We start from the raw sequence: 26,564 nt of genomic DNA on the forward strand, positions 1-26,564 counted from the left end.
TGAAACCTGCAGCTCACAGGCCCTCCGGGCTCAGCACCAGTTGCTAGGGGACAGGACAGTAGCATCCTGGATATTCTGGCCTAAGGAGGAGCTGGGTCCCATTTGGGGAGCACCTGGTTACTCCGGGGGATGTTGCTCCTGGTTGGACCCAGCTTCTAAGAGCTGGCCCCTGGGAGCCCACCTTCCCAGCCCACCCCCATGCTGGGTTGCATGCCCCCACCCGCCCGCCCAGCCCGTACCGTGCTGAAGTTGGGGAAGAGACTGAGCGGGGTGGCGCCATTGAAGTGGAAGGTGAGCAAGTGCTTGAAGTCCAGCGGGGGCTGCAGAGGCCTGGCGGGCAGGGCCAGGGAGGCCAGCAGCGGGCTGGGGGCTCCGGAGGCCGGGCCTGCTGCAGGAGGAAGAAGGGCAGGGTCTGAAACAGGGAGTCACAGGGCTCGCTCCTCCCTCCACAGCCAGAACAAAAGAGGTTGATGGGCTTCTTGGCTGTGGAGCCAGGGCAGAAACTCTCATCTCCACAAAGCAGTGCTGACTAAGCCCAGGGTGATTACAGCCCATTTCTGCGCCTCTCCCCTGCACCACTGGGGAAGTGGAAGCAGAGGGTCCACAGTTCCAGGCTCCCAGCCCAGAAGGATGACCACCACCCCCACCACCCCCACCCCCCACCGCAGGGGCAGCATTATGGCCCCAGTGAACCCCAGAGGGGAGTCGGGGCGGGCCCCTGACACACACACCACCATGGAGACTGCACGATGCACTGGGTTTCCACTTTATTGCAAATTAAACCCAAACCTAGGAGACTTGGAAAGGCCAGCCCCCTCCCCTCTCACTAACTACTCCCCTCCAGATCCCCCACAACATTCACAGCAAGGGCTGACAGAGGGGATAGGAAACCCCCCAGAATCTGAAGGGATGTATTCCCCAACTCCGGTGAGGCCCCAACTGCTCTCCACTGGAGACAAAAGCCCTCCAACACCCCTGGGTCAGGCCTGAGGCTGGTCCTTGGGGTCAACCAGTCCAGCACTGTGGTTTATACACTCTTTGGTCTTAAAGGTCTGAGGCAGGAGCCTGGGTTCAATCCCTGGTCAGGGAACTAAAATCTCAGCACTGCCAAAAAAAAAAAAAAGAGAGAGAGAGATCTGAGGCAAGGGCAGGGGAAGGTTAGGAACTTGGAGAACAACCAGACTTTGAGGAAGAAAAAAATTAGAAATAAATTCAGCCCATTTGGGACTTTTTTGAACCCTGTTGTTGCAAAACCAAAAGAAGTCCTTTTCAGTTTTGTGTGTTAACACGAGGGAGGCTAGGATAGATTTATTTCACATTGATAAATACGTATGTCTGTGTGTGTGCGCTAAGTCGCTTCAGTCTAGTCCGACTCTTTGCCACCCTATGGACTGTTGACTCCCAGGCTCCTCTGTCCATGGGATTTTCCAGGCAAGAATACTGGAGTGGATGTCTACATATAGCCAAGTACAGAAAAGTCTCAGGCAGCCTGTTGGTGGAGAGGGCACCTCTTACTTCCCTTGAGCTTTTTCACAGAGAGGGTGCTCTGATGTGCGTTAAAAACAAAGACAGTCATTTTTCCCCCAGTCATATCTGAAGAGAAGACGTGTTGCTAGGAGCAGGGCTAACAGTCAAGGACCCAGTCTCCTGGCCTTCAACCCCTCAACTGAGGAGGTTCTGTCTTCCTCCTTCCAACCAAGACCCCTCAGCTTTTCTAGAGAGAAAACTTGAGTGGAGTTCCGAGGGAACAGGGTGAACTACTCCCCACAGAACCGGAAAGGTCAGGAGTGATATTTAGGGTGCCCGAGACCCTAGCACCTCTGCCCACGGGCCCAAGCCCCCACTCGCACCCCCGACCCAGCCCCTCCTCCACATCCCACTGAGCCGGGTTAGTACTCAGCGTGGAGCCGAGGAAGCCCGGGGAAGGTGGGTGGGAGGCCACAGTTAGGAGGTAAGCTTGCTAGGTCAAGTCTGGCTTGGCCCTTAGCGAGTCCAGGGCCCCAGACCGGCTGGACAGGGGAGAGGAGGCCGCTCTCAGGTGAGCTGCGAGCCCAGAAGGCCCTCGCCCCACCCGCTCTCTAGGAACTCCACCGCCAGCGCGAAGTCAAACTCGTGCAGCGGCGGCCCATCTACCGCGATCTTCACCACGGGGCCGCCCCGCCCTTCCCCCGCCCCGCCTGGCCCCCACCACCGCAGCTCCCGGCTGCGGCAGACCTTGTCCAGGAGGCCGGCGCCCGCAGGCAGCGCCAAGGCCAGTGCGGCCAGGGCGGCGAAGTCGGGGAAGAGCTCGTGCAGTTCTGAGCGCGCGCACGCCAGCTTGGTGCACAGGGCCCGCGGGCCCAGCCGCCCCAGGCTGCACACCACGCGCTTGAAGAGCGCGAAGTCGCCCAGCGCCCTCTGGCGCACCACAGCGGGGGCGAAGGCGCGCAGCAGGACGCGGAGTGCCCCCTCGCCGTGAGCGCCCAGCTCCTCTGCGGCCTGCGGGTAGCGGCGGGGGTCGAAGATGGCCGCGAAGGCGGCCACGGCGTCCAGCGAGGGCCCGGGGTAAGAGTCCCGCAGCCCCCTCCGCATGGAGTCCAGGAAGGCTCCCCGCAGTCGCTCCAAGCCCTGGACCGCAGCTTCAGAGTAGCCCACCAGCTCCACGCCGCGGTAGGTGCAGCGGCCACAGCCCAGATCGGCACTAGAGGATGTCAGTTCCTGCAGGAAGCCCTGGAGGCGCGCCCCACCTGAACTGCACTGTGCGTGGAGGGAGGCTGTAGCTGCCATCACCAGAGGCTGCAGCAAGGCCAAATCCGGCTCTTCTGGCTGCAGGACAAGGGCCAGCTTCTGCACGGAGGGCAGAACATCCAGCAGGAGGTGGGTGAAGGCCACGAAGGTGAACTGGCGCAGGGCGAGGGCCAGCGCCCTTGTGGTAGGCGAGGCTGGGGCAGAGGCCTCCAGTGTGAGCACCAGGCAAGGCCAAGCCTCAGCCACAGCTTCCACCACAGGCAGCAGGGAGGCCCAGGGCACTGGCCGTGGTCCTGCCAAGTCAATAGCTGCAAGGTCCAGTGCCGCCCTGAGTTCAGGGACCACGTGAGAACTGGGGCCGCCATGCAGGCGAAATAGGGCATCCAGTACACTTTCATATTCACCTAGGTAGGCAGGGGGCTTGGGGTCTGTTCGGCCAGGGAGGCAGTGTAGCTCCGTGAGCAGTGGGCAGGCGGCCTGGAGCTGCGGGCGCACGCTCCCCAGGCGGTCACTGGGGAGGCTTGAGCTGAGCCAGGCCAGCTTGGATGCAGACACGCCAAAAGCCTGCAGGATGTCCAGGACTTGGCCAGCGGTGGCCTTGCCTTCCTGTAGCTCCACACTGCCCAGAAAGGTGGTGGCAGGCTGGCCATCGCAGGGGGACACTGAAGTGACAAACAAGGCCAGACGGTGGGACTCAGGCCAGTCCCTGGTCTCGTCCAACACCAGGCCCACATACGGGGATGCCTTCAGGCGCTGACGGGCCTCTGCGTGCAAGACACTGGCGATGGCCACCTGGGACAGCCAGGGAGAGAAAAAGGGAGGACAGGGTTAGGCTACTCCTGAGAAGGGGAGGCAGACAGGACGGGGTGAAAGAGCACAGGCCTGGGGTTGGACAGTCTTAGGGACTAATCCTAGCTTTGTCACTTACTGGCTGCATGACCTTGGGCAAGTCATTTGACCTCTCTGTTCATCTCTTAGTTGCCTTGAGGCTAATACCTGCCCCCAATCTCCTTAAAAGGTTGTTATGACTTACCAATTTTTTTTTTACTCACGCCACACTGCTTCTGTGATCTAGTTCCCCAACCAGGGATTGAACCCAGGCCCTCAGCAGTGAAAGCTTGGAGTCTTAATCACAGGACCTCCAGAAATTCCCATTCATGTAATCTTTTGTTGTTATGTTTATAAATGTGAAAGTGCTTTAGGAATCCTAAGGATTCTAAAGCATCTGTTTGTTTTTCTACAGCATCGCCCCAGTCAGCCTTATTCTTGGGGGTCTCCCTCTGCTCTGCTGCTCTGGGATTAACTGATAGGTTGACTGCCCACAGGTTAAACAGGGCCCCAGCTGTGTGCTGTTTGTCTCTCATCTCTCGGTAGGATGAGATCCAACCTCTTCACCCCCATACCAGCCCCAGGACTCATAAAGCCAATACCTAGGACAGAGCTACATAAGTGTGCATGTCCCCAGTGGCCATGTGGGTGATACTGAGTTTCAAGAGGACGGGGGATAAACCAATGGGAATGGGGAAGCCCATGCCCTGCTCTCCAACTCCAGAACTTCATGCCCTGACTGCACAGGACCTAGTTTTTCAGCAGAAGTCAGAAGTCCACATTTTTATATGGAATGTCTTTTTTTTTTTTTTTTTTTAACTTGGAGACTAATTTAAGTCTTTCAAAAACACTGTGAAAACTACCAAAACATGCCTGTGAGCCAATCAAGCCCCCAGGCCACCAGTTTGCAACCTCTGGCCTAGGTAGTGAGCCAAGCACCCCTGACCCCCCGAGGACAGAGCCTGGTCCAGCCTCTTCACTGTTAGGCGCCCTGCAGCTGGCCCGGGGCCTGGCACCTAGTATGCCCTCAGTGCAGGCTCTGATGGGTGAAGGTGTGAATGAACTGCTTTGGCCTCTTCCCCGGGGACCTGGCATGCTGGTGCCATGCCCAGATGGCTCGGTGTCCTCCCTCCTCAATCCCTCCCCCACACCCCTGGCTGCCACCCACCTGCATGTCCCTCACCCTCCTGGGGCTGTAGTAATCGCCGTGATCCATGCCCAGCAGCGCCTGGCACAGGTTGAATCTCTGCAGCTCAAGCAGGGCAGAGCAGCGGTCGTCAGGCACTTCCTCCTTGGCCATGCAGTACACTGTGGTCAGCACGGCCACTTTAGCCGGGTCTGCTTCCACCTTGACGCCCCTGGAGCTGAGGGTGGTGGCCAGGCCTGGGCAGGCTCCTCTGCCCTCAGCCTGGCCCTCAAAAGAGGGCTGGCCCCGGTTGGCAGCCAGAGCCTGGCGGTGGGCCCCCGAGGTCACGTGGCGCAGCAGGGCGTGGCGCTGGAAGTTGTCGGTGCCCACGGTGAAGGCATTCTCCGCTTTGCCATGCTTGTTCCGCACCAGGGCCTGGCGGCACTCAAGGCAGAACATCAGCTTCCGCTCGTAGTCAAAGTCCAGCCAGGTGAACTCCTCTTTCCAGTGCTCGTTGAAGTAACGCTTGCACTTCTTGTTGGAGTTGGAAGCCTCTCCAGCTGGTTTCTTCCCTGGGGGCACCATTCCTCCTCTGGGGGGCAGGGCACCCCCAGCCCCTGCCCAAATGCTCTTGCCCCCCAGCCTCCCCCGCACACCGAAGCACCTCCCTTGACAGGGGGAGTTTGTAGGGAGGCACGAGGGGGGCAGCCCTCCAGGCTAAAGGGGACCATTCATCTAACTTAGCCAGGAAAGTTTACTTCCGCTCCGCTGGTGGGAGACTGGAGGTGAAAGAAACAAAGGAGAGGTGTTAGGAGTCCACTGGGGGTCACGCTGCCCACAGACACTCCCCGACCAAGGTGTGGTTTGGACCCAATGGGGAAGGGCTACTGGGAGTGGGCCATAGAGTGTTATCCAAAGTGGGTTGAGGTATGAGGGGTCCCAGCTCGCCAGCAAGGGTCTCCCTCCATCCAGGACAAGGCATCAGTTGCTTTGACTGCTGAAGCATGTCAGAACTCAGAGCTGGAAAGACTGGCACCACCTACGCAATTTTATAAGTGTGGGGACTGAGTCCTGGAGACCAACAGTGGTTCTCAGGGCTCATGAATAGTTCGTGACTGAATCCTGACACCTTGCCCAAAGGATAACTGGTGTCTCCAGAAGGAAGTTAACAGCTAGCTGTGCTCCCAGAGCCACGGGACTGAGAAACAGGATTGGTTTTCTCTGGAGCTTCATTCCCTAAGACACGCATGGATACACTCACACACACATCAGTAGTGCGGTTCTAGGAAGGGTAGCCCAGACGTGAGGTGAGGGCTGGGTCCCAGACTGAAGGCAGTCAGCTGGTTGCCCCTACCTCCCTCACTCTACCACCACCACCGGTGCTAGATGAGAATGAGCAGTTCAGTCCCAGAAGGCCACGCCAAATGGTGGCCAAGACCTGCCACCTCTGCTTCCTAATTCTCTCTCACACCTGCCCCTCCTCTCTGGGTTTACTGATGACAACAGCAGTCACCACCGTTTACTGAATGTGAACTGAGTCAGGCCCTGTGCTAAGGGTTGTGATGACACCATTAGGAGACCAAGATTACTCTTGCAAGTATAACCCTCACTTTGGACAGGAGGAAACTGAAGCTCAGGGACTTTCAGGGACTTGCCCAAGGTTTGCCAAGCAGTAAGTGGCTGAGGTGGAATTATTGGGTTGGCCCCAAAGTTCATTTGGAGTTTCCCCCCGTAACATCTCGGGCTTTCCTGATAGCTCAGTTGGTAAAGAATCCACCTGCAATACAGGAGACCCCAGTTCGATTCCTAGGTCAGGAAGATCCACTGGAGGAGGGATAGGCTACCCACTCTAGTATTCTTGGACTTCCCTTGTGGCTCAGCTGGTAAAGAATCCGCCTGCAATGCAGGAGACCTGGGTTCAATCCCCAGGTTGGGAAGATCCCCTGGAGAAGGGAAAGGCTACCCATCCCAGTAGTCTGGCCTGGAGAATTCCATGGACTGTATAGTCCATGGGGTCACAAAGAGTCGGACATGACTGAATGACTTTCAGTTTCCCATAACATCTTACAGAAAAACCCGAATGAACTTTTTGGTTAGTGCAATAGAACTCGAGTCCTCCTGACCCCACAGGCCACACTGAGACCCTGGCCTTCACCGTCTCATCTGGATTATGCAGCGGCCTCCGCCTCTGCAGTGGTTCTCCCACTCATACCTCATGAAACAGCCAGAGAGCAAGGCCACATACAGATCTCACTATGTCCCTCCCTTGTGTTCATGTCTTCAGTGGTGTCCCACTGCCTAAGTCTACATACCTCACCACGAGCCAGAGAGGCCCCCCTAACCTCTAGACACCTCCAGACCTTCCTCACTTCTGTCTGCTCAGCTAATCCAAAGGCTTACTGTGACCCACACGCATTACTGTTACGTTTGCCCCTGCCTCCACCCCCCGTGCCTGGAACTCCATTCTTCTCTGGCTGTTTGCCATTCATTCCTGGAGAGCAGCTCCGGCATCCCTTCTGCCACCTGATTCACCCCCCAACTGGGGTTTGTACCTGTCCTCTTTGTTGTTTAGTTGCTAAGTTGTGTCCGACTCTTTTGTGACTCTATGGACTGTAATCCGCCAGGCTCCTCTGTCCATGGGATTCTCCAGGCAAGAATACTGGAGTGGGTTGCCATTTCCTTCTCCAGTGGATATTCCCGACCCAGGGATCAAACCCGCATCTCCTGCATTAGGAGATGGATTCTTTACCACTGAGCCACCAGGGAAGCCGCACCTGTCCTCTCATCACCCGTAATTCCCCGTGAACCAGTCTTCATAACACAACACAGTGAACACAGGGATCCTCTATGTAACTCTGCACTTGGTTCCTGAAAGGCCAAAATCACATTTATTCATATATTATTTCTATACCTCTAGGTTCTTATGCATGCAGATGGCTCTCAGCAGAAGTTGATTGCTTGAAAGAATGAAAGGATTTATTTTGAATGTATGAAACAACTTGTTTCTGAGACCATTGGTTTAACTGATTCTAAACTCTGAGAAAGCAGTGACTGTCTTGCCCACCTGATATTATTCCCAGAACTCTGTGTAGAACCTGGCACTTAGTGGGTGGGTACATTAAGGGTTGCTGCTGCTGCTGCTGCTAAGTCACTTCAGTCATGTCCAACTCTGTGCAACCCCATAGACGGCAGCCCACCAGGCTCCCCGGTCCCTGGGATTCTCCAGGCAAGAACACTGGAGTGGATTGCCATTTCCTTCTCCAATGCATGAAAGTGAAAAGTGAAAGTGAAGTTGCTCAGTCGTGTCCAACTCTTCACGACCCCATGGACTGTAGCCCACCAGGCTCCTCCGTCCATGGGATTTTCCAGGCAAGAGTACTGGAGTGGGGTGCCACTGCCTTCTCTGACAATAAGAGTAGATGGGTAGAATTCCAGGGGGAACCCATTCAGTATAAGGAGAAACACTCCATGTTGCCCGAAGTGGGTGAACCCTGCTGGTCCTCTTTCCCTGGATTGTAGGGGGCAATTGGTACTGCTCATCACACCCTCCTGAAACACACTTTTCTCTGACCTTCCAGGATCCCACATCCCCTGGATTTTATTGCTTTCATCAACCACTCCTTTGATGTTATCCCATCCTTTTTTTCCCAATCTCAGACCATCCAAAGAGTCAGAACCGTTTCTGAAGGACACTCCTCTGGGCACCACACCTCTCTACCCAACTGCCTTCCTGGCTTTTCTAGACAGATCTCTCCTGCATCTGTCCCTACAACATCTGCTCCCCTCCCAGGCTCCCTCACTCAGAAAACGGCCCATTCTCCCACCCATGTGCCCTGGCTAGAAACCTGCCTGTCCAACCCCCACTCTCTTCCACATTAGGACCTCATCCAGCCATAGGTTCTATTGAGCCCACCTCCCTGATCTACCTCTAACTCCTCCCTCCTCTCCATGCCACTGCCACCATCCTTGTCCAGGCCACCATCCTCTCTTGCTTGGACTATGGCAGTTGATTCCTGATGGCACTCTGGGTCTCCACTCTTACCCTGCTCTTGGGTCAGAAACTCTCAGTACCAGAGGGGGCTCTTAAAAATATACCACTTAAAATCCTCTCACTATTGTGACTTCCCTGTGGTCCAATGGTTAGCGTGCATGCATGCTAAGTCGCTTCAGTTGTGTCCAACTCTTTGCAACCCTATCGACCATAGCCTGCCAGGCTCCTCTGTCCAAGGGATTCTCCAGGCAAAAAAAAACTGGAGTGGGTTGCCATGCCCTCCTCCAAGGGACCTTTCTGACCTAGGGATCGAACCTGCATCTCATGTCTCTTGCATTGGCAGGCAGGTGCTTTACCACTAGCCCCATCTGGGAAACCCCAGTGGTTAAGACTCTGTGCTTCAAATGCAGGGAATGCAGGTTCGATCCCTGTTCCAGGAACTAAGATCCCACATCCCAAAGAAAAAACCAAACAAACAACCCCCTCTACTGCCCATTGCTCTGAGGCCAGCACCAGAATCCCTTTCTAGGTGTGCCAAATGCTCAGGCATTACTGACCTCCCTAGGGGACACTTGTGCCTCCCTCCCCTTCCAGATACACTGGTCTTTACTCAGAGTGCCAGAGTCCCATCCCCAGGACCTCTGCACATGCTGTGCTTTTTTCCAGAATGTTCCCACTCTCCCTCCCAACACTTCACCTGTTCTATTTCCCCCTCTGTCGTAGCATCATGGCCACTCTTCAGGGGAGGCTTCGCTAATAATCGTCTCCCAGCAAGTCCCCTTATTCTCTGTCACTAGCCCCTTTTCTTTCCAACACGCTCCCCAAAGTTTATAAATCTGCTTATTTCTGTGCAATTTCTATTGCTTGCACTCTTGCTGTCCACCCACCCATTCCCTCCTATAAATTCCCTGAGGGCAGGAAAGGTAATTCACTTGTTCCTGTCTGGACCTCAGAGAAGGGAACCATGCCTGGCACCCAGCAGGTGCTCCAGCAAATTTGAGAAGTAAACAGATAAGGAAGCACGAGCTCTCCAGAAGAGAGAGTGATGGAGTGGGCCCCTGGGCACCTGTTGGGTAGCTAAAATAGCTACCTTGGACATCCTTTTCTCCTAGATCCCATGCTGCTTCTGTGGCCTTATCCAGTCCACCACCCAAAGGATCTCAGAATGGGGAGGAGGTACAAAGCCAAGGTAACATCCTTCTGGAAGTTTGTCAGGGCCTTTCCTGTACCTAGAAGCTATCCCATTCTGCAGAGGGATAAAACTACCATGAGACCTAGGATGTTCTTGAGACAAGAACCAAAGAGTAGGGAGAAAGGAGAACTGGGAAGATGAAAATTCTGAAACTGCACTGTCCAATAAGGTAGCCACTAGCCACACGTGGTGGTTTAAAATTAATCAGAATTTTAAATCTAAAAATTCAGTTCCTCAGTCACACTAGTCATATTTCAACCTCTTGATAATCATGTGTGGCTAGTGCCTATCTTATTAGATGGCCCAGACAGAGAACATATACACATCCCAGAAAGTTCTATTGAATAGCGCTATTCCAAGAGATCCTGGCAAAAGCCATTGACATTCCCCCACCTCAATGGGACTCTTTGCCTGGTTCCTGAGGGAACCGGGCTGGGTGGGGCGGGATGTAAATAAGACTGACTATGTGACCAAGGCTAACCAGGAGGGTGTACCTGTTGCAGACCCAGGTGGCCTCACCCCTCTCCACACCCTGGCCAGCTGGATGGGGGCCCATGGGGTGATGACGTGTTGGCCGGCGGACCCCACGCCATCCTTGTACGAAAGCCTCGAACTGAGTGTTCATCTGGCTCTAGCATGGGGGTCCTCAGTCCCCTGCTTAGGCTTCTTTGGGTCCCTTCCTTTCGGGATCCCACTAGAAAGAGTTCCCGCTTCAGGCAGGGTAGGGGCGGGTGTCCCCTCTCCCACCCCGCAGGCAGCCAGGTGAGGTCGGGGCTCTCTGTACACCCTTGCCCAACCTCCCCGGGCCGGGTTGCGGAGGGCTGGGGAACTTCCTCTGGGGGGCGCGCGGTGGAGGAGCCCTCCGATGGGTGCCGCCCGCCCGGTGCCAACTCGCCCGCAGGGCCCCCAGCCCCCGTCGCCGCCCCCTGCCCGGAGGCTCCGGGAGGGGGCGCCCCGCCCACCGGGACTCACGGAGACTCGGGAGCCACCATCTTGCTCGGTGGACGCTCTGGCCGCGGTCTCCTTGGGCTCCACTGAGCGACAGCAGCCACTAGCGGTAACCGGGGCGAAGAGGCGCCAGCGGCGGCGGGAGCCGGGGTCGCCGGCAGGGCGGCGGCGCCGGGGCTCGGCCGCCGCTCCCACCGGCCTCCGCTCGGACTCGCGGCGCGCACTTGGCCAGCTGTCACTCTCTCACCCTCCCCGCGGCGCGCGCTGCAACAGGAGCGACTCGGGTTAGACCGCAGGAAGGATGCTCCCCGCCAGTGGGAGTCATTCATTCATCACAAGTATCCGTGGGCGCCTAGAGGAGCTCACTGGTGAGAGCCAAACAGGTGGATCGCTAGGGAGGCTATACTCTGGCAAGGGCTCTCAGAGTGATGAACAAAATGCTTTGGGATCACAGGGGAGCAGGCTGTCAGCTGAAAAGATTACCAGCCTGGAACAGCAATGAAGTTTCACAAAAGGGTCAGTGAGGTTTTACCAGGGAAAGGGCATTCCAGCAGCCGGAATGGCAGAGCCCTAGGGAAACCATCAAGAAGTTCAAAGTTCAGTGCAAGTTCTCAACGCTCAAGATAAGGGCTTCCCTGATAGCTCAGTTGGTGAAGAATCTGCCTGCAATGCAGGAGACCTGGGTTCTATCCCTGGGTTGGGATGATCCTTTGGAGAAGGGAAAGGCTACCCACTCCAGTATTCTGGCCTGGAGAATACCATGGACTGTATAGTCCATGGGATCTCAAAGAGTTGGACACAACTGAGAAACTTTCACTCACTCACTCAGAACAGAGGTGTGGAAGCTCTACAGTGAATGCTGTGGATTTTGATCTTCTAGTCTTCCTAGGGAAATCTCAGGAGGTGGGTGAGCTGGGAAAGATCGTGGGGCATCTTAGTTCCCCAACCAGGGATTGAACCCAGTCCCTCAGCAGTGAAAGGGAAGAGTCCTAACCAGGGAAAATGGAAGTGAAAGTGTTAGTTGCTCAGTCCTGTTTGACTTTTTTTGCAACCCCATGGACTGTAGCCCACCAGGCGCCTCTGTCCATGGAATTTTCCAGGCAAGAATACTGAAGTGGGTGGCCATTCCCTTCTCCAGGGGATCTTCTTGATCCAGGAATTGAAGCCAAGTCTCCTGCATTGCAGGCAGATTCTTTACCATCAGGGAATTCCCAGGAAATCAATGTTTTAATCTAATGATCCAATGAGTTACTTGTAAGAGGGATGACAGAAATGGGGTGGGTGGGAGGAGGGACCTCTTCCTAGAACTTTCAGATGTCCAGGAGACCCTCTCCGCTGTGTGGGTTCCATGCAGGAGGAAGGTGGGGTTGTGGCACCCCCTTCCTCCCAGACCTGGAGGCCTGCAGGGGAGCTTCAGAGCTGAACTCTGGGGCCTTGGCAGCCCAGCACTTAGCCTCATTTTCCTCACCTGTGAAGTGGGAGTTACAGCTGGTGAGGAGGAATGGGCAGAACAGGAATGGGTCTGAGGACCAAATGCGGTGCTGGGTGTGGAGGCCATTTGCAGAGGAGGTGCCAGGGCACTTGGTGACCCAGCCACCCAGTCAGCACAAAGTCACCCGGAAATACCTTCCAGCCCCCGCACAACTGGGTACACTACTCTCCCACTCAAGGCCTAGGGCACACGTTGAGGTCAGGGCCTCTCAGGCTGGGAACTCCCCCCAACCCCCTTCACACCATGCTGCTCTCTGCCGCCCACTTTCTGCCTCTGACATTCACTGTGCACCCTGGCACCCAGGGCCACCGGGATGACGCATATATCATGGGACACGCACACACATGTGTTGCCGCTTGGCTTGTGGGTACACTCAGACAAAGGGAGACACCCCTGTTCCAGGATGGTCCCACACAGCCTGACAGGTCTAGAATTCTGCACCCCCAAAATGGCCAGGTGTGTGCTGGAGGGTCTTGGTTAGCATCTTTTAAGAGTAAACATTTTTATTTTGTTTATTATTATTTTTGCCCCACAGCCCTGTTTGTGGGATCTTAGTTCCCCGACCAGGGATTGAACCACCCTTGGCAGTGAGAGCTCAGAGTCTTAACCACTGGGTCCCTAGGGAATTCCCTAAGTTAGCATCTTGCAACAGAACAGTCACCCTGGCTAAGTGTCTCAGAGCAGCCCCTCCTCCCCGCCTCCATGGCCAGGGGTCCACAGCTGGGACCCAGGACTCGCTGGATGCTGCCTCAAGGGCTGAACTATTGCTCTGATCAAACTGGAACAAACCAGACTGAGTGATGGAGAAAAGACCACCCACAGGGGTCCAACTGAGACTGGGGCAGGGGAGCAGAGCAGGTGTCTCATGAAATAACATCACCCTGCCTACCACCCAAGGGAGCCAGAATCTGGGGAAACTCTGTCCTGCTGCTTTGCCATCACTGGGAAAGAATCACACGAAAGAGCACAGGGACACACACCCTGAGGCCCACAGGCATCCACACAGAGAGTGACAGGGACAGACGCCAAAGAACACACTCACACACGTCTCCCCATGGTGAGACGGTCTGTGCACACTGATGTGTGCACACATGGAGGTCGTACCCACAGCAGACAGACAGGCCTGCTGGCCAAGGGGCGGGCACAGAGGCCATGCACAGGCACGCACGTACACACAGACAGGCACGAGCAACAAAGACACACTCAGATCATGTACACCCAGAGGGACAGACACACGAGGACACACAGTCCCCTACAGATGCACGTACAGACAATAATAAAACAGACATGCAGCGGCACACGCCGTCACAACGTGAGGTGTGTGTTCAGGAAGAGTCATGTGCAGAAACACACGCACCCCTTACAAAATTAAATGCATCTGACATACTCACAAGTTCAGGCAGCCAAACCCAGAGTCCCCTCCCACCCCTACCTCGAGTCACAGGGGCAGGTGATGGGGACCCCGAGGCATGCGCACACACACGCACCCATACACACCCCTCAAGTAGTAAAGTTATCGTTACTATCACAGATAAAACCAAAACTCCGTGAAGAAGGGGAGCCCAAGAGGGAGAGAGAGCCGAATGCAGGGAATGAGAGGTTGAACCAAGGTCCCCAATTCCTGCTAGGATTAGGATTCTTCCCCACGTTCTCCAGCGCCCCCATTCCACTTCTGGGCTGGCCAGCACAATGGAGGCATGGGTGTTCCAGGCTCCTACCCTTTCCACATTGGAAGAAGACCCCAGAGCCCGAGCAGGGGAACTAGCCCCATGGCCTCTAGCCCTCGCCCCTGTAGCAGGGGATCTCCCAAATCCTTAAAGGGTAATGGTTGTTTCCCTTGGAAACGACCAAGAAACCCCTTGTATGGGGAGGTGAGCCAGGAGACCACAAATAAAGCATGTGGGAGGGGCACTGATGTTGACCTCAGTGTGCTGGGGGACCTCAGTGGATGCTGCCCCCCATCTGCCTGGCCCACTCGCTCTCGCTCTCGCTCGCTCTCTGCTGCATTCACAATCCCCTCTTAGTCTCCTCCTCGCCTGCTCCTCCAGGCAGCCCCTTAGAGGCATGGAAAGTATGATTTGATACAAGGAACCTCTGTAGCAGGCTCCCCGGATGACACACACCTGCCCCAAGCTGCAGCTGCCTTATTCCTGCAGGCCGGACCTCCAGACCCCCAACCATTCCTGCCGGCCCCACCCCAGCTTTGCTCCCAGCTGCAGTGGGGGCTCCCCTTGCCCATACTTGTACCTGGGAAAGGTACCAAGAGCCAGCTGGTTACTGCAGCCTCTAAACACACAACTTTGGGGGGCCAACAACAGGAGGAAAAGAATAGGGCAGGGGACAGGGAAGAGGCCCACCCTTGGCTAGAATCCCCCTCCCCATCCCCCAGCTCAGGCGTCCTCAGCACTCACCCAAGAGCATTTTCTGCCTTTGGAGGCACCGCTGAGCGCTGAGTGAGGAGCAAATGAAACCCAGCCAGAGTGACAGAGGGAAGGGGTGGGGGATGCGAGGGACAGGGGAGGGCGAGAGGGAGGGACTCTTGCTTCTGCTGGAGAGCCGTGGTTTCGGGCCCAGGAAGAAGCTGCCTGTTCCCTGGTGTCCCCACATCGCAACCAATGATGGAAAGAATGGGGCTCTTCCTTCCCCCAGGTATGGGGACAGGGGGAGGGTATCAGGGGGCCTAGTGCCTCTCATACAGAAGAGTTTACCCCAGGCCCCAGGAAAAGAGGTGCTGCCAGCCCCTTCTCTGCCTGCCAGGTAGTTCTTCCTGCTGAACTCAGCTGCTGCTGCAGGAGCCCCTGTTCTTCTCTCCAGCCTTACTCATCCTCTGCCCCCATTATCTTTTATTTACCTCCTTATTGGCTCAGATGGTAAAGAATCCGCCTGCAAAGTGGGAGACCCAGGTTCAGTCCATGAGTCGGGAAGATCTCCTGGAAGAGGGCATGGCAATCCACTCCAGAGTTCTTGCCTGGAGAATCTCATAGAAGAGCCTGGTGGGCTACAGTCCCTGAGGTCAGGTCGCAAAGAGTCAGATACGACTGAGCGACTGAGCACAGCATGCTACAGGGAAACTGAAGTTCAGAGTGCCCTAGAGTATTGGCCATGGTGCTGTGGGCAGGGAGCCCAGGTGGCTTACAGTTCAGGACCTGGAGACTGCTGGATCTGCTACCTGGGCAATGCCAGGAAGAGGGGGAGGGGCATGTTTATCTGATCACCTAGAAGTTCTGTCACCCCAGGCTTACCCATACCCTTCCCTCCCCACTCATCTTTTCTCTCCTCATTTTGCTCCTTCCTCCCCTCCTCTTCCTGAAATCTGCCAGTTCCGAATTCACCTGGGCACCTGGTGCCGGGAGGGTGGGGTGGAATACGGCAGGGGAGACAGCCAAAAGCCACACAGCTGGATCCAGCCTTGCATTCCAAGCCCCGGGTCCCAGCACTAGCCCCCACCCCTCAGCATCCTGTCTCCACCAGACAATAACCCATAATCTCTGGAGCAGCCAGTTCTCCAGCTGCAAAGAGGATCTGGGGAGGGGGTGGTGGCAGCAGCCCCTGAAAACAGGTTTGTTAGGAAAAGGCTCTGGGGGGAGGGCTTGTGGGTGTGCTCAGAGGAAGGAAACTCAAGCCCAGAGCTAATTAACCCACCTAGAGACACAGACAGAACCTTTGTCTTCTGTGGGGCCAGGGATCTGAGCTAAGCCCCCTAATTCTCCACCCAGACAGCCTTGCCTTTCCTGGTGGTCCCTAGGGGAGGTGCTGATGGTCAGGTTCACACCTTTGGTGGGGGGCGGGGAGGCTGTCCAGGGTCAGTGAGGGCACTTACATCACCTAGCACTTAAGGAGGACAGCAGCAGGAGGCACTGCTGGCTAGACTGCAAGAACTTCTCACTGGCCTTGGGGGTGCTGTGTACGTGCTTAGTCGTGTCCAACCCTATGGGCCATAGCCTGCCAGTCTCCTCTGTCCATGGAATTTTCCAGGCAAGAATACTGGAATGGGTTGCCATTCCCTCCTCCAGGGGATCTTCCTGACCCACGGATCGAACCCACATCTCTTGCGTCTTCTGCATTGGCAGGTGAGTTCTTTTCCACTGAACCACCTGGAAGGCCTTGGGGGAGCCAAGGGGAAACACGCATGCAGAGGCCTCAGGATGAGTTGGGAGGGGCCACTGAGGAGGAACTGGCAACGAAGGGAGATGCTGAAGCCATGGGGGGACAGGCTGGAGGGCTTGGGGACCTCCTGATGGGACTGAAATTAATCCATCTGCAGGGAGTGGGGGGTGAATAGCTCATCAAACCAGTGACTCACGCATGACCCAAGCTCAAGGTCTTTGATCTCTGGGGCTCAGAATGCAGTCAGAGGTTTCTGCAGGCAAAGACTAGGAGAGGAGATGGAGGGACTGATTACAACAGGAGCTAGGTCTGAGGGCACGGGGCCGGGAACAGCCTCCACCTGCCACTCTGATGCCTTCTCATTCCCAAAGGCACAGGGACGTCTGATTCAACTGCAGCCATCTTTGCCCTGAAATCCAACACAGTCTGCCTCCATCTCTGCTTTCCTGTCCTCCTTAGGGTCTACCCTTCACTCCCCTTAAGCCAGAGCTTAAGACATTTCTGAAATTCCCTTCTCTCCCCTCTGGTGTCATGTTGCAATGATGGGGGGCAGGGGATGGGCCAGCTGGGTCAGTCCTGCCAAGAGACAGGGGAGGAACCAACTGGATTTAGGAGGCTACCCTCCCTGTCCCTAGCTAGCCTAGGCAGAGCGGGAGATGGCTGGCATCTCCCCATTTTTCAGTTGAGAACACCAAGGCATGGGCCTTGAGTGCTTGATCAGCCTGTCCTGGGAGCCAATCCACCTGCTCTGGGCCATCCCTCCTCCCCATTCCTGAAACACTAAGGCTCCATCTCTCTTAACAGTCACAAGGTGGGGAGGGCACAAGAGATGGGATTTAGAGTCAGAGATGCTGGGATTTGAACCTGGCTGTGTGGCCTTAGGTCTGTTGCTTACACTCTCTGAGCTCTAATATATTTCAATGTCTAACATGAGGGCTGAATGCCAATCATCCACACTCTGGGATGTCTGGGTAAGAAAGGAATGCTGTGCTGCATGTGGAAGTGCTTTGCAAACAGTTCATCTCCTAAGTACATGCTCAACTTGGTGCTGGGTGTACATCACAGCTCTTGGTCCCCCCAGATCGAGGTCCAGGTGTCTGTCCCCCAAGCCTGGGGCTGGCCCAACATCCACACTAGAGGTTGGAGGTAGGAAGGTTGAGCCAGCAAACATTTATCTCTGTGAATGTTCAAAACCTACCTACAGTTGTTTAGGGGCGTGTGTGTGTATGTGTGTATGTGTGTGTGTGTGTGTGTGTGTGTGTGTGTGTGTGATGGTCAGTAGGGTCATTGAGTTCAGCCATATTGGAGCCGGGGTTCCTGGTGTCCACCCCTCTCACAGGAGGAGGGGCAGGGCTGCTGAAAGGTGGCTCAAGACACATTCCTGAAGGATGAAAGGGCCTGCTATGTGGGAGACCAATGGGGAGGAAGGCAAGTAGGGGAATGACCTGGAGTAGGCCCTGGGGGGAAGGGTGGGGTTCCTGCTGTCTTCCCAGCCAGTGCCCCTTCCTGGGTGCTCCAGGCTCAGTCCGGGTGGAAGCTGGGTACGGCTGAGTAAGGAGGGCTCTGACCCAGGCATTGGCAATGAAGGTCAGAGAGAATGGCTCCCACGTCTCCCTCCCATAGAAGCCTCGGGGACAGGATCCTCCAGACACGATCCCGCCTCACTGCCCATGACGGCCTGTCACTGAGCAAGGCGCCAGCCCCACAGACCCCTAATCAGAATGACAGCTCCAGGAGGCCTTCTAGAACGGGAGCCTCCAAGGGGCCTGACCGGCCCGTCCCACCCCCAGCCCCTCAGCACCCTCCCGGGGAACGGGCGGGGCAGCCCTCCAGGCTGCCACAGGCCTGAGATCTCAGGCGTCCAGGACAGAGCGGTGTGTTAAGGGCTCCTCACACTTCACCTCAAGCCTCAGTAGGTGTAACTCTCTCTGCTTCTAGTGCGTGCTAAGTTGCTTCAGTCGTGGCCGACTCTTTATGATGCTATGAACCATAGCCCACCTGGCTCCTCTATCCATGGGATTCTCCAGGCAAGATTACTGCAGTTGGTTGCCATGCCCTCCTCCAGGGGAATCTTCCTGACCCAGGGATCGAACCCACATCTCTTAAGTCTCACGCATTGGCAGGCAGGTTCTTTACCAGTAGTGCCACCTGGGAAGTCCCAGCCCCAGTCAGCTGTGGCGTCAGGTCTCTCTGCTCTGGCCCAGTCCCTTCCTCAGGTCTCTCTGCTCTGGCTGGGGAAGGCCTTCAGCAGGATGGAGGTCCCTACACCCCACCCCAGGGGGAAGTTGCTAGCATCCTCTTGCTGTGGGCTGCCTCTCCCACCCCCAGCTCTCAGGAGGCCAAGGAGACAGGAGAGTCCACGGGAGAGGTGGGTGGATGCTGGGGGTCATGGCCTGAAGTAGGTTCAAAGATAACCAGGTCAATGGAGCACCGGTTCTCCACTGGAGCCCTGGGTTTCCAGAGTTCCCAGAAATCTGAGGGTTCTGGCTTCATCCCTGCTCTAGTCACAGCCATCACCACCCTCCCGCCATGCTCCCACAGTGATGCTCACTCCTCTTAGCATGGTGGTGGGAAGGTCTGCCACATTGACTAAGTGGCTAGCACTGCTCAGCGCAGAATCCTGGCATCCTGCCCGGGACCAGCACAGGGCCCAAGGGCTCAGGGATTCATGGATAGGTGACTTACCAGGTCCTGTTTAGCAATCTGGAGGGGAGTACCAGGCCTCATTCCTTCTGGTGACTCCCCACACCTAGCCCGTACTAGGACTGTGAGAAAAGGGAAGCCGAGTGAAGGGGCACTCCCTCCCTCTGGGCAGCCTGTCTCTGGCCACCAGTATCTAGGTGCTGTGGTCCTCTCTCTCACACCCCACATGCTCTCTCCACCCTGGGATAGTGGGAGAGAAAGGAGAACCACTGCCCAGGAGGAGGACCTGAAGAGCCCGAGTTAGAGGGGAACAGGGGTGGGGCAGAGTCCTCTGGCCACAGGAATGGCCTTCCCCAGCCACCCCTGCACTCCAGCCTCACTTCCCTCCCAGAGCCTCCTTTCTGATCATGGAACTGCCCATCATAGCACCCTCTAGGCTCGGGCCATCTTGGCACCTCCTGTTTCCTTGGCCCCACATCTCATCAGTCACCAAGTCCTGCAGAAAAGACTCCAAAATGTGTTTCCTTCATCCCACACCCTTCCTTCCCATGTACCCCAATTGTTGTGAGTTATTGCAAGTGGTGTGCCTGCTCAGTCATGTCCAGCTCTTTGCGACCCCATGGACTGTAGCCCTCCAGGCTCCTCTGTCCATGGGGATTCTCCAGGCAAGAATACCAGAGTGTGTGAAAAGTGAAGTCGCTCAGTCATGTCCAACTCTTTGCGACCCCATAGACTATTGTGTCGGAGAAGGCGATGGCACCCCACTCCAGTGCTCTTGCCTGGAAAATCCCATGGACGGAGGAGCCTGGTAGGCTGCAGTCCATGGAGTCGTGAAGAGTTGGACACGACTGAGCGACTTCACTTTCACTTTTCACTTTCATGCATTGGAGAAGGAAATGGCAACCCACTCCAGTGTTCTTGCCTGGAGAATCCCAGGGACGGGGGCGGGGAGCCTGGTGGGCTGCCATCTATGGGGTCGCACAAAGTCGGACATGATGCAAGCGACTTAGCAGTAGCAGCAGCAGCAGACTGTTGTGTAGCCATTCCCTTCTCCAGGGATCAAACCCAGGTCTCCCACATTGCAGGCGGATTCTTTACCATCTGAGCCACCAGGGAAGCCCCTAATTGGCAGTACTGCCTTATATACTTCAAAGTTGTTTAGAGAGTTAGATCTTAACTGTTATCAGTACACACACACAAAATCATAATTGTGTGAGGGGATGGCAGTATGAACTAACCTTATTATGGTAATCATTTTATAATACATATGTGTATCAAATCATCACACTGTACGCCTTAAACTTACTGACATTATGTCAGTAATATCTCAATAAAGATCAATGAAGAGAAATACAACGAGGACCTACTTTATAATACAGGGAACTACACTCAATATTTTGTTATTTTCCCAATAATCCATAGGGAAAAGAATATATATATATATATATATATATAAAAATTGAGTCACGTGCTGTATATGTGAAACTAACACAACACTGCAAATCAACTATACTTCAATAGAAAAAATACTAATAAAAGGAAAAATATGAATACCTCAAACAGTAGCTAAGTATTTGACGAATTAATGAGTGACTTTGAACACACACACACTCCAGAAACATCCATACAGTCGAATACGCTCTTATTCAGAGTCATGCCCTGAGGTCCAGCCCCGATGTGGGAATGCTCAGATGGGAGAGACAGTCCCAGCCACTAGAGCATTCCCAGCTCTGCTCCTGCTGTGACCTCTGTCCGAGACATCCCTCCTCCCCTCACCCCTATTCCAAAGCTCAGTGCAGCCCCCTCCTTCAGGAGGTCTTTTGTGGTACCCCCAGGTAGAATCACCCTTTCTCCTTTGTTCCCATGGGGGCATGTCCCACGTGCCACCCACAGTACTCATCTGCTCTTTTCCTATCTCAGCCTGAAAGACAGATTTCAGTCATAGTGGGAGCAAGCCTCGGGGCGGGTATAGGACTGGGACTTGTTCATCTCCAGGCCCCAGCACAGTACTAGGAACACAGGTCGCCCCATGAACATGCACTCAGACAGCAGGCAGCCCTCAAGAGCACCCTGGGCTGCTGGGTGTGTGCAGGGCATGCTTCTCGAGGCTGCCTCCAGGAACCAGGCAGAAGTTCCAGCCCTTCCCGCCTCCCACGCTGGGCCCTCTTCTGAACCTGCTTTCCCTGCCGCCAGCGGCCGACTGCGGCCCATCTCTCCCATGACTCCCATGCGCCTGTCAGCTGGAATCATCCTCACAAATCCATTCACCCACTTTCCCCAGAAATCTGCTTCGTAGCCAGTGGCCCTCTTTCAGCCAAACCTCTGCAGCGGCACCCCAGCCAGGGAGAGGCCTAAATCCTGGCCAGGAGTCCGGCAGCCAGAGGGAGGGGGCCTTCCCTGCCCCTGCACGCCCACACCCCCATTCCCCCGACCACTTTTCAGCCCTAAGCTGGCGCATTGTGTACCTCACTGACCTTGGCCTGCAGAGACCAGAGCAGAAAACCAGGACACTCCGGTCAGTCCCTTAACTGAAAAACAACCTTCCAGCGGGCTCCAGGCTGGAGAAATGCTACTTAGGGGATCTGGTCCTAAAAGATCCCCCAGGAAGAGCCCCAGATCCAGGGGAGGTCTCAGACCCCAGGCCCTGAGAGACCCCAGAGAGAGCTGTCCGGATGCAAAACAAAACCGGATGGCCTCTGGGAAGCTTGAGACCCTAAGATCCCACTGATGGTCCCTCAGATCAAAGGACTCCACAAAGAAAGACCAGAGACCCAGAGCCCCTCACAGGGGCCCAGGACCAAGTCTGGAGGCAGCGCCCCTCCCGACTGACCTGGCCCCGGGGTTGTCTTTTCTAGGCTGAGCTGCCGAAGGCGCCTCTGGTGGGCCCGCCCTCCGCAGTGCACCTGGGCCTGGGCTGCTGAGTTCAGCTGGATGTTACACACGTCACAGAGGGTGTACGAGGGCCGTTTTCTTTCCCGCTTGGGTTTAGGTGCTTCGGGGGGCCGAGGGGGGCACTCAGCAGCTTCACATACCGGGGGCTCCTTCTCACCCGCGGGAGATGGGCTCAGTGGCCGCTTCATACCTGGGGAGAAAGAGAGGCAGGTAAACAAAGGTGAGTGCGGTGAACACACAGAAGGAGCAAGAGGGCTTTGGAACCCAGAGTTGACTGTGCCCTTTGCCCCAGCTGGACCTCCCCGGGGCCTTCCTTCTGAAAGCCCCAGCCCAAGAAAGGCCAAAGGGAGCAGGATGGGGGCTACTTCAGACAAAGCAGCAGTGAAATGCAGGAATATCTGGAAGAGTATCAGAAATGGCTTCACACTGGGACATCCCTGGTGATCGAGTGGCCAAGATTCTGCACTCCCAATGTGGGGGGCCTGGGTTCAATCCTGGTCAGAGATCTAGATCCCTCATGCTGCAACTAAGACCTGTTGTAGTCAGAGAAATAATTTAAAATATATATATATTTTTAAGATTTAAAACAAAAGAAATGGCCACACACTGGGAGCCTGATGCTTAGGGACTCAGAGTAAAGCACTCAGAGGGAGACTGGGCCTCAGAGAATTGAGGGAGAGGCAGCAGGGAGGCTGATAGAGTCACATGTGGGGGACCCTGGAGCCCTGTTCTCAGCCCCTGCCACAGGCCAGACATGGACAATCCTGGGACAGGCAGGCCTGTGGTACCTGCTGGAGACGCAGAAGCCGCTGGGCCAGAGGAGGGACTACAGAAACCCAGCCTCCCAGTGCCCAGCGCCAGTGACATTCACACACGGTGACAGAGTGACAGCATGTGAAGCCATCCCCACCCCTCTCCACGTGGCTCCCGATACCCCCTGCTGTGTTGGCTACTCGGCCTATGGCAACAGTTGGTGTTTTCAGTGGAAATCTGGGCCCTGCTGCCTGGGTTGCTAAACACAGCCCCTTCACACACACACGCACACACACCCCTGGGCCCTGCGGAGCATGCACACCACCCCTCCAGGCCCCTCCCCTTCTCCTTTCTGACTCCCTTTTCTGAAGCTTTCCGACCAGACTTCTCTGCCTCTAATGGGCTCTGTTCTGCCCCATGACCTTCCTCAGACTGAACTGGGTTGATTTTCACTTCCTTCCAGAATCTGTGTGCACATTTCCTGCCCCTGCTTTAGCTGGGGGCTTCCTGAGGGCAAGGCCTGTGTCTCCCCCACCAGGACAGAGGATTCCTGAGGTCAGGAACTGTGTCTCTCCCCCAGACTGGGGCTGTTCCATGGCTCGGGCCTGAGTGAGGATGACTGAGCCCATTTCTTTTATATGGGCAGAATTGTGCCCAGTGACCCCATCCTCTCTCCCCGCAAATTCATGACTTGAAGTCCTAATTCCTGGTACCTCAGAATGTGATTGTATTTGGAGAGAGGATCTTTAAAGAGGTAATCAAGTTCAGATGAGGTCATTAGGGTGGTCCCTAATTCAACATGACTGGTGCTCTTCTAAGAAGAGGAAATTTCAAAAATTCCCTGTTGGTCCAGTGGTTAGGACTCTGCACTCTCATGGCCAAGGACGTGCGTTCGATACTTGATCAGGAACTAAGATTCCACGAGCTTCATGGGGCAGCCAAAAAAAAGGAAATTTGGACACAGTTACAGAGAGAAGACCGTGGGAAGACCCAGGAAAAAGATGGCAGTCTGCAAGCAAAGGAACAAGGCCTCAGAAGAAACCAACCCTACACCTTTGAGTCCAAACCTCTATCCTCCAGAATTGGGAGAAAATAAATAGTTGGTGTTTAAGCCACTCAGTCTGTGGTTCTTTGTTATGGCAGCCTGAGCAAACTAATGTGCTGATGTGCTGTGCTAAGTTGCTAATTGTGTCCAACTCTTTATAAGCTCATGAACCGTAGCCCGCCAGGCTCCTCTGTCCATGGGATGCTCCAGGCGAGGATACTGGAGTGGGTTGCCATGCCCTCCTCCAGGGGATCTTCCCTACCCAGGCACTGAACCTGTGTCTCTTACATCTCCTGCATTGGCAGGAGGGTTCTTTGCAACTAGCGCCACCTGGGAAGCCCTGAGCAAACTAATACATCCTCTTAAAAGTCATTTCCTGTGTCTTTAGATTTGTGTTCATTTTGCAAATTAGACCCAGTGAAGTCAAGTGATGCCGTAACATTCCCATAAGGCCACACGCCTAGTGGTGGAGCCCACTTCCGAACAAAGCAAATTCATTTCTCAAGTTCACAGCCAAGAACCTTGCCTGTAGTCCCTGGACCCCACCCCCTGCTCTCAGTAAACTGCTTGTCACTCCTGTGGGCATGTGCCCACAAAATCGGCCGTCATTACGTGTGTGGGGACTGTGAGTGAATGGACCAGAGTGGCACAGCAATTAAGAGCACTAGCTCTGTATTGACTCCTACCTGGTTTTGAATCTCAGCTCTGTCACTTCCTGGCTGTGTGACCGGAGCCTCAGTCCTCTCATTTGTATATCTGTAAAATGGGGTGATGAGCAGTTTCCAAGTCACGCACACTGTGAGGATTAGACGAGCTGCTCTCTGTAAAGTACCCCTCAGGGTCCTATAAACATCGGTTCTTTTTGATCTGGGATGTGTCTGTTTTGCAGCTTGTGAATGCAGTCCCTTTGTCACCCTACGTGTCTATCACGGTGTACCTGGGTCACTGTGAATGTCTCCGTTACCCTGTTGTCTGTTGAGGCGAATCTGTGTCACTCTGTTTCATGTCACAGTGTAGCTGAGTCATGGTGTGGGTGTCATTGTGCCCAGCTCATGGAATGAGACTGTCACTGAACACCTGTCCCCACCTCAAAGTCGTATGTTGAAATCCTAATCTCCAGCAGTTCAGAATAGGAAATGCAGCCTTATTTGGAAATAAGGTCATTGCAAATGCTATTAGCTAGGTTAAGGTGGAGTTAGGGTGGGCCCCTAACCCCATATGACTGGTGTTCTTATAAAAGGAGGAAATGTGGACACAATCATGCACAGAGTTCCCAAGTGGCACAAGTAGTAAAGAACCCATCTGCCAATGCAGGAGACAGAGAGGCACAGGTTCAATCCGTGGGTCGGGAAGATCCCCTGGAGGAGGAGAAGACGACCCACTCCAGGCAAGTATTCTTGCCTAGAGAAGCCCATGGACAGAGGAGCCTGGTCATCTACAGTCCATGGGGTCGCAAAGAGTTGGCCACGACTGAGCACAGCACTGCACATGCTCAAGGGAGGACCCCAAGCGAAAACCAAGGCGGTAAGAGGGGCTGCTTCTACAGCAGGTTTGGTTGGGCTGCAGTACCAGAGATAGCCTCCAGATAGCGCTGCTAGCGTCAAGAGGTAGAACTCCGACCCAGGAGGGTAGACTCCAGTCCTCCACACTTCTGAGGCAACTAGGTTGCCCCTCTGAGCCATAACAAACTCCTGGGCATTATGTCCAGAGTCCAGGGGACAGCTCTGCCCACAGAGGGCACACGGGAAAGTCACTCCATCACCTTGTAAGATTCTACATCCTCTCACCTCTAAATGGAGGTCATCACAGCTATTCTCCTGCCTTTAAAGTCTTCCCCTGCTCTCTCAGAAGGAAAGTGGACCAGGAAAAGAGTACCAGGTACGAGTATGGGGGTCGGGGTGGTCCAATCAGCCAGGGGGAAGAGTCTTCAGGAGAGTGAGATTTTCCTGGCCTTGCCCAGGAGAGCAGGCTGCCCCAGCAGCAGGGAGACAGTGGTATTTTGAAATCTCAGTGCAGTTTATGACAGGCAGGCCCAGAACACAGTCCAAGAGAGCAGACAAATATCTGCCATGGGGCTGATTAAACCCCCATGATATACAGCCTCTGGGCTCACAGGGCCCGCCTGGATTCCGGGGCTAATTGTGTACCCACCAGCCAGGTTGCTGGGCCTGCTGCAGCCTGCCCTGCCTAACACAAGCTTCCCAGCTGTCCTCTCGGGAGCTCCACCACTCCAGCTAAGCCACGGCTCCTAGCCAGAAATGTGGAGGGGTGGGCAGTTTTTATCACACACACATGTCGGTCTAACCCCTGCTGTGAGCATTAAGAGGTCAGCACACCCTGTGCTGGCTTCTATTCAGAACCAGCATGACTCACCCTCACTGGACCCACATTTGGACAGGACATGCTCTCTTTAACAGAAGAGGAAGTTGAGTCCCAGAGCAGGGGAGAGGACTTGCTTCAAAGTACATAGACAGACAGTGTAAGAGCTGCTTCTGGGGGACTTCCTTGGTGGTCCAGCGGCTAACATTCTGAACTCCCAATGCAGGGGGCCCAGGTTCGATCCCTGGGTAGGGAAGATCCCCTGAAGAAGGAAATGGCAACCCACTTCAGAACTCTTGCCTGGAAAATTCCATGGACAGAGGAGCCTGGTAGGCTACAGACCATGGGGTTGCAAAGAATCAGTCAGATATGACTGAGCGACTTCACATTCTTTCTTACTTTAAAGCCTGTTATGCCCTGGTTTGAACTGCTGGGTGGGGAGGGGGACTACGGATGCAAAGAAGGGCTCCTGGGGAGGCTCAGGACTGCCCAGCCCTTACC

At 55.1% G+C, this 26,564-nt stretch overlaps 1 protein-coding gene across 11 annotated transcripts in view; it reads right to left on the bottom strand.

The window, feature by feature from the left end:
• Positions 1–26,564, bottom strand: part of LOC102267148 (uncharacterized protein C17orf113) — a 40,939-nt gene that overhangs the window by 10,973 nt on the left and 3,402 nt on the right. For 3 of the 11 annotated variants that reach the window (XM_070389841.1, XM_070389840.1, XM_070389845.1), the window contains 2 exons: positions 21,885–22,136; positions 240–388 (listed from right to left, as the gene is read on the bottom strand). In XM_070389841.1, coding sequence (XP_070245942.1) covers positions 240–388; positions 21,885–22,136 — 401 coding nt within the window. Of the gene's footprint in view, positions 1–239; positions 389–745; positions 3,520–4,723; positions 5,461–10,836; positions 11,077–21,884; positions 22,137–24,430; positions 24,487–26,564 lie in introns of those variants that run through there. The other 8 variants (XM_070389844.1, XM_070389843.1, XM_070389837.1 and 5 more) reach the window with 7 other exon arrangements.

Source organism: Bos mutus, chromosome 19 (genome assembly GCF_027580195.1).
Source record: "Bos mutus isolate GX-2022 chromosome 19, NWIPB_WYAK_1.1, whole genome shotgun sequence".
Lineage (NCBI taxonomy): Eukaryota > Metazoa > Chordata > Mammalia > Artiodactyla > Bovidae > Bos > Bos mutus.